The sequence below is a fragment of the Impatiens glandulifera genome, chromosome 1 (assembly GCF_907164915.1).
Source record: "Impatiens glandulifera chromosome 1, dImpGla2.1, whole genome shotgun sequence".
Lineage (NCBI taxonomy): Eukaryota > Viridiplantae > Streptophyta > Magnoliopsida > Ericales > Balsaminaceae > Impatiens > Impatiens glandulifera.
In genome coordinates, this window is record NC_061862.1 from 42,024,472 (window position 1) to 42,032,367 (window position 7,896).

Genomic DNA, 7,896 nt, shown 5'->3' on the forward strand with positions numbered 1-7,896 from the left:
TCAATTTTTGGCTTAAAAAAGTTAAAATATTATTGCAGACACCCCATTTTTACACCCTATGTATCCAATAAATAACCCAATTTAATATGACACTCTTATTTATTAGGTCGAAAGAACAAAAATATAAATATGTCTTTTGAAAACCGACTTAGAAAAGCCTGAAAACGGGGTCAATAATTTTCAGATCGCACAAACCGCCCTTAATGACAGAATAATTTTTAGGGAAAATGAAACAAGACGAAAAAAACGCGTACAACTTTCTCTTTCTCTCTGAATTTGATATTAAAAAGGTTGTTGAATCTAAAGATTCTCAACCTATAAATATATTAGATACTAAGAAAATTATCATGGAAACATAAATAATGTAAAAACGATTCACATAAACACAAATGGCTATAAACTTGAAATTATACTAACTTAGTGAAATAATGAATTTCAATATAATTTGGCAAAATACAATCCTCCGTTTTCGCCTTATAAATTATAGAGACCTAATAGTTAGTGAGAAAAAATATATATAGTTTAATGATAGGTAATTAAATAGAGTGTAATTCTTTATTTAGGAATAGTAAATTAAGATGTTCTTTAATCATAAATAAATATATTATATTGTCTAGTAGACCTTTCGTCTCATTTATTTTAGAATTAATAAATTAGACAAGTTGTTTAGTTATATAAATATACGATATAATATATTAGTATATAATTATAGATAGTGGGCCTCCTCCGGGCTGAATATATAGAAATTAGTATATATAAAGTTATGTAATTATATATTATATAAGATATTACTGTTATGGACAGGGGACCTCGGGGCTACATCTCGGGTATTAATACGAGGTGCAGAGGCTTACCTGTTAGAAAAAAAAAAAAATTAAAATCTTGAGTTATTTCTCTTTTATTTAATAAAAGAGTTTTTTAAGTTGATTTTTCATTTGGAGGTCTCTTACCATTATCCTCACTTGATTTGTACAAATTTTTTATTATTTTGATCATATATATATATATATGTAGATGGGCAGTTATCAAATTACAAAAAAATTTCCGACATTACTTACCAACCCATGAATAATAACAAATTTAACTGTCATTCAAAATTCTTATAAAGATTTTTTCGACACCGCATAATTGATTTGTTCGGTTTGCTCTATTTCTTCATTCATCGTTGTAACGAGTTCGTATTTGGTGTCACTTTCAAGAAAATTCAAAATGGTTGGATCTTTTTTATTGATATTTTAAATTTTTTTCTAAATTTATCATAATATTTAATATATAAATTCTCATTTAATTGTTTTTATTCTGTATATGTTATTTTGTATTATTTGTAAATTAATATTTTAGATGTAAACCCTTACTCGAATGAATTATTTATAAATTTTAAAAAAAAAATAAATTAATTAATTGCATACTATCATAATTATTTTATATAAGGGTCTCTGTCTTAAAAAAAACACACAAATGTCTATATTTAATTTTTTTTTTATTAAAACTGTTTTAAATTAAATTGGAGTTACGACGGTTAAGATTATATTAGCCAAAACCGAATAAAAAAATGGGCTATTTGCAACACAATTGTTTTTGTATATATAACTTAGAAAGTTTAAATGATATACTAATTAAATCTGATTATAATTAATTATCATATTATAATTATTTAACATAGTTTTGTAGAAGAAAAAAAGACAGCAGCAGCATCTGCTTTGGTTGGTTGACTGGACCGTCCCTTCCCTTGCTTTTGCTACTTTCTTTCATTTGCTTAATCCGTAAAAGAAAAAGAAAAAGAAAAAGAAAAAGAAAAAGAAAAAGAAAAAAAACTAATATCCTTCTTTCTTTCCATTCTTCTTTATGCTTTTATATTTTGTAGTCATTTTTATTTCGTTAATTTATTCCCAGTATTACATTTTCTTCAGATAAATACTCTTAAGAATTAATAAAAAAAAATGAATAATGTCAAATTACATGAATTATTTCAATTGTATGTTTCAATTTATTTTTATCAATTTTTTTCTAAGTATTTAGAAAACGTTAATTACAAATTAAGCTCGTTGGTTTATTCTGAGGATGATAAGTTTTTAATGGGTGATACTTAAATCAATATGGTCATTTGTAGGAAAATTTGAATTGAGACCAAGTTATTAATTAGTAGTTTGTGTGGATAGATCTTATCTCAATAATTTTTCAGTGGACCATTAAACTCGAAAAGCACCCTCAACATTCAATTATTAAGTTCTATTGATTTATTTACTGATCAACAACGCTATTGTTAGGATGATTGGCGAGGTTTCATTGGAAATATTGATGAACACAGTGGAAGACCTCATTGATCTTTTTGAGAGAACATTTGGACTCATTAACAATTGTTTTCATTTCACATCTGTTTTATAATTATGTTTAAAAGATTCTCGTCTATATCATATTTTATAATGCAAAATAAAAATCAAACTAATTAAATCATGAGGAATTATAGGTCAATGTAACATATATATATATATATACAGCCGATCGAGGGTGATGCAGATTAGATTAGATTGCAGCATATGCTGTTGTATGAAATTATAATACTTCAATGGTCCGAAATTATATCCTTAATTAATACTTATTCAGTTCATTATAATTTTTAAAATTATATTCATATCCCTCTTTATAACTTATAATTTTCTAAAATTTATAGTTATATTACTAATTTTTTCAATTTTTTTTTTTAAAATTTATGAACGCAGATAGCATATATCATTAAAATTTAAGTAAATTTTAAAATCACCTCTTACTAAAGGAATCTCACGACTTCATTTTCCCCCTTTTTGAAATCTTGAATCTAGTTAATATCTAAATTTAGTTATTGTTTAATATTGATCTTAAATCTTAATATATAATGTTTAATTGTATAATTTTATAAATTATTCTGTTTTCAATCATTTTTAATTATGAAAGTTTTTATGTAATGGTTATTACCATTATACATTTTATTTTATATTTTTTGAAAATGATACATTTAATAAAAAAATGTTTAAGCTTAAAAGAATGATTGGAAAAAGTTAGGTACAAATTGAATACATTGGAATAATTAGTTGACTCGAAAATCTTTGAGAATAGCAATAAAATCTCCACACAAATACACAGATTTTTCGGATCTAATCTTCGACATTGTCATGATAATAAAATTGTGAGTAATCTTTAATGGTCTACTTTCATTGTTAAAAGTCCTCCGATTTCTTTTCAACTAGATAATCCATTAGAAAATTATAGGGATAGAGACCAATTTTCTAAGTCTAGTAATTTTAGTCGTCCCGATTCATGCCTTCCAATAGCCACTAACGGTTTCTGACATAACTCATTGTATTCCAGTCAAATTGCACAAAAAACTCCATATACTTGCAACAACGTGACAATGTAAAAGTAGATGAGATGATGTCTCAACCTCTTTATAACATATACGACAACGACTCACAATAATCATACATTTTCATACATCTATCGTCGGTGAGAATTCCGCTGTGAATAACACTCCAACCAAAAAAGAAGATATTCGTATGCATTTTAGACTCCCATAAAATTTTCCATCAAAGATCAATCGGCCTAATTTTATTGAACAAAGTGTAAGAATATCTCACATTAAAGTTATTTAGATCACGCCTCACATAGAATCCCGATAAGACAGATTTAAACTCTTGTTTCTAACCATGAACAAAAGTCTATCATTGGACATGTTTTCTTTACTGTTCAATCTTCTTTTATATCTGATACGGTTAGTAAAACTACTAGACTGAATGTCAAACATATCTTTAACCAATTATCTCTACAAATAAAAATAGAAGCAAGCTCGGAGAAAACATTCGTCAAACACTTACCACCACACCAAGTGTCGTCCCAAAAACTAATCGAACTTCCATCGCCCACAATAAAAACTGAATGCTCTCGATAAACCTTCCACGTGACATAAATACTACCCCAAATGTTGCATCCCACGGGTCTATAAGAATTTTTGGTAAACCAACCAGACTTATTCTGACCATATTTACATTTAATCAATTTAGCCCAAATATTCTTCACCATATCTCATATGTAAATCTACTGTATCATTTGAATAATAAGACTTTAATTATATATATATATATATATATATATATTTAAATTTGTAATTAGTATATAGGTTTTAATTATTTTGAATAAAATTAGTAAGTTAAATGAATCACCAAATATTTTGGAGAATCATTCATTAAACATTGTTAGAATGGTAAAAAAAATATAAGAAGAAAAATAATAATATTACATCATAAAAATTGTATAGATTTTAAGTTTTAATTAATTTTTTTGATTTATTTTAGGAAGTGATACACAAAAACCATTCCTTTAAAAGAAATACTATTACACAACATATTATTCTGTAACATCCAAGTTAAGGGTAATTCTACCCTTCAATTACTCTATTTCATATAATTTTGAGAATTACTTAAATTAAAAAATAAAAATAAAGGGAGGGGGGCAAAGAATAAATGAGTCATCTGTGGACGTTAGTTACGTGTCAGAACTTGCATGTATTAATAAGATCACATGAAGCTTGTTATTATTCATACAACACAGAGAGAATGTCCATCTTCTTCAAATCAGAAACCCCCATCATTGCTTTTTACCAATTTATGAACCCTAATCTCATAATAACAACATTTGAAAAGTAAAAAGGAAATTTTGGACTGTTTAATTACATTCCAAACAGGGTTTTGGGTAAAACTGAAATCAAGGAGAAGGGTGGGGGCCGTACTTAGGTTACTTTTTTTTTTAATATGTTTGGGATTCTGTTGTTTAGTTAAAACCTCAACAGCTGGTCTGGTCTGGTCCATTGTGGTGTGGGGTCGGGTCAATCTCTTCGCTTTTATTAGTACTACAACCACAGAAGATCTTCTCTTCATTTTCTTTTCCCGCTTCTTCTTCATTTCTTGAATTTCACAGCCACTCACCATGGATCATATGGGGAAGATGAATGAGAGATACTGTCCTCCCATGGCCATGGACATCATCAAAGAAGGAAAACCCATCTCTAAATTCCAGGTCTTTATACTTCAATTTCTATCTTTTCTTATTTTTTTTGCTCATTTTCTTAATATTCTCCCTCTCTCAGCAGCAGCAGCAGGAATCTCCAGTTTCTAATTTCATCAACAGTCTTTCTCCCATCAACACACTTCAATCCATTCGTATTAGTCAAGCATTCAATTTCGCTTTGGTTTCTCCCATCTTTCCTTCACCTCCTCCTAAGAACGGAACTCAAAACTCGAAAACTCAATTCTGTAATCAATCGAAACCTCAGTTTTCATCTGAAGAAGGTAATCATGATCAATTTACATTTGAATCACCATACGAGATAGAACAGACCAATCACCATCAAGAAGAAACCAGTAGTACCGTCATTTGTGTCAGTCAAACAGAAACAGAGCAGCAATTCGTTAATGAAGTGAGTTACTTACGTTAATGTTGTGTGTTTACCTCTTAGAATCATGAAAACGTTTTTTTTTTTAATTTAATTTTGTCTCTATTTTCAGTCTATTATGGATGACATACAACGCAGTGTCAGTAGACGTTGCCTCGTATTTGATATGACCGGAGGAGCCGGAGTTCATGACGATCCGTTGTTTGTTAATCGGAATGATTCTATTTCTAATTCGTCTCTTCACATCATACCCGGAATCGGTTTATACCTAAATGATCTCCCAAGAACTGAAAACGAAGAACAACTAAGGGGTCCTCTTCTTAATCAGCTGAAAAATAAGAGGCAAGTTAAGAAATTGTAGTTTCATCTATTGAATGGTTCTCAATTCGTTAGTGTTTTATTTTTACAGGCGTAGGCGAGAAAAAAAGGAAGAAACGGACGGCTGCAAACGATGTAGATGTAAGAAATCAAAATGTCTGAAACTGTAAGTCCTCTGTTTTCTTTTCTCTTGGTTCAAACCATGGTCTATAATCATAATTGATGATTATCTTGGTTCAATTTTTACAAAAAATTGCAGTTACTGCGAATGTTTTGCGGCGGGTGTGTACTGTAGCGAGCCTTGTGCTTGTCAAGAATGCTTTAACCAAGCTATTCACGAGAGTATTGTTCTTGAAACGCGAAAACAGATTGAATCTCGAAATCCACTAGCATTTGCTCCTAAAGTGACCACATCAGTTGATTCTCTTGTTCTTTCTAATGGGGTAATGAATGTTTGTTTGTCTGTCTATGTTTATGATTATTCAAGTTGCTTATGACTTTTCGATTTTGTTTTAGGATCATCATCAATATTCTGTTAAGACTCCAGCCTCAGCTAGACGACATAAGACTGGATGTAACTGCAAGAAATCGGGTTGTCTGAAGAAATACTGTGAATGCTTTCAGGTTGTTGTAATTTCTTTTGGTGCTGTTTTTGTTTGAAATAATGTCTGATTTATTTATGTTGTGTGTTTGTTTGTAAAGAGTGGAGTTGGATGCTCCTTCAATTGCAGATGTGAAGGATGCAAGAATGTGTTTGGTGGTAGAAAGGAAGGTACAACTTTATTTATATGTTGCTTTCTTATTGTAAAAAACACACATTCTTCTTATCTCTATTGCTTGTGGTTTAGGATACATAGAAACTGAGTTCATAGAAGAAGAAATCATGATACCCAAACAACAACAAATTCGGTATGTCACATTTTTACCTAGGATTAAACTAATCTTGCCATTTGTTACCTCAAAATAATATTTACTTTTATTTTTTGGGTTGGTCAGAACATCCGAATCTTCAAATTTTCTTGGCAGCCAGAGTTTCTTGATGCCAAACATTATCCATCATCACCACCACCATCATCCATTTTTGTTCGAGAAACAATTGCAGACAGTTGATGAAGTTGTAATGCCCGACATTCTGAAAGATAGATTTTCTCCTGTCAAAACGACATCGTCTTCACCAAACAGTAAGAGAGTTACGCTTGCACAAAGATGGAGGCCAGCAGCTAGGAAGTTGACCCTGCAGTCTAATATCAATGGCCACAATTATCGTGACTGAAAGATTTATTTTTTTCTTGTATATGTATGTATGTAGATTTGTTTTACTGTTAGTGTCTATCTTTAAAGCTCTGATTTTTCCTTCAAGGACAAACAGAACTCTGTTCCTTCGTCCAGCTAAAAACAAAATTTAACGAAAATCATTTTGTCCCACTTTCACAACTAAACAATTCTTCTTGGCAAAATGAGGTGCAAGAAATATACAGTATAATCTGGTTATACTCACGCTTTTTTCCCCTTTGAAATCCTCTTGTTCTTCCTGCACTACAAGGGGAAATTTGAGGAAATGACCCTAAAAAGGGGTCAAATTATGTTTGGTGCGGGCCCATGTTTTTTATAGTGCTGGTGACTCCCAAAATTTTTTCTGTCGAAAATACCCCTATTGCGTCACGCACCCTTCAGTTGCGTGACGCACCCGAGGGCATTGTGAAAAGTCCACAATGCCCTTACTATATAATTAAAAAAATTCCAGTTTTTCATTTCTTTCTTTCTTTTTTTTTCTCTTTCTTCACTTCCCTTTCTCCTCCTTCTCTCTAAAAAGGACAACCACCGACCGACGAAGACGGCGGAATCCCTTTCTCCTCCTTCACAATGTCTCTTTCTGTTACTGGTATTCTTCCTCCTTCCTTTATTTCTCTCTTTCCACGCTTTGTTTGTTAGGGTTTAGTGATTAGGGAATGAGTAGGTAAATACCACCGTTGCGGCGAAATCCGGGTGCGTCACGCAGGTGCGTCACGCATGTGCCTCTTAAATCGTTCAGTAGAAGGAGAATGATTGAATTACTACTAGTAGTACTATTTCATTAGTCTATTTCATCATAATACTCCCATTTAGAAAAGAAAAAAGGAATATACTTTTGTTTGTTTTAGTTTTGCAAGAGGATA

At 30.7% G+C, this 7,896-nt stretch overlaps 1 protein-coding gene across 3 annotated transcripts; it reads left to right on the top strand.

Annotated features, from left to right (window-relative positions):
• Positions 1-4,721: 4,721 nt before the first annotated feature.
• Positions 4,722-7,147, top strand: LOC124921631 (CRC domain-containing protein TSO1-like). 3 transcript variants are annotated; one of them, XM_047462306.1, is made up of 9 exons: positions 4,722-5,046; positions 5,120-5,446; positions 5,535-5,764; positions 5,832-5,906; positions 6,000-6,183; positions 6,257-6,364; positions 6,443-6,512; positions 6,589-6,649; positions 6,737-7,147. In XM_047462306.1, exons 1-9 carry the CDS (start codon positions 4,957-4,959, stop codon positions 7,011-7,013), a joined length of 1,422 nt encoding a protein of 473 aa, XP_047318262.1. In that variant the 5' UTR covers positions 4,722-4,956; the 3' UTR covers positions 7,014-7,147. The 3 variants fall into 3 exon arrangements, with proteins under 3 accessions (XP_047318262.1, XP_047318263.1, XP_047318261.1); XM_047462307.1 differs by having other exon boundaries at positions 4,723-5,046; positions 5,123-5,446; XM_047462305.1 differs by having other exon boundaries at positions 4,724-5,046; positions 5,117-5,446.
• The last annotated feature ends 749 nt before the right edge of the window (positions 7,148-7,896 follow it).

What these genes read in the sequence shown, in the direction of transcription:
- LOC124921631 (XM_047462305.1), top strand. Translation starts at nt 4,957, where the DNA reads ATGGATCATATGGGGAAGATGAATGAGAGATACTGTCCTCCCATGGCC. An exon ending in CTCTTGTTCTTTCTAATGGG is followed by an intron (nt 6,184 to 6,256) that starts GTAATGAATGTT and finishes ATTTTGTTTTAG; the next exon opens with GATCATCATCAATATTCTGT. An exon ending in AATACTGTGAATGCTTTCAG is followed by an intron (nt 6,365 to 6,442) that starts GTTGTTGTAATT and finishes TTGTTTGTAAAG; the next exon opens with AGTGGAGTTGGATGCTCCTT.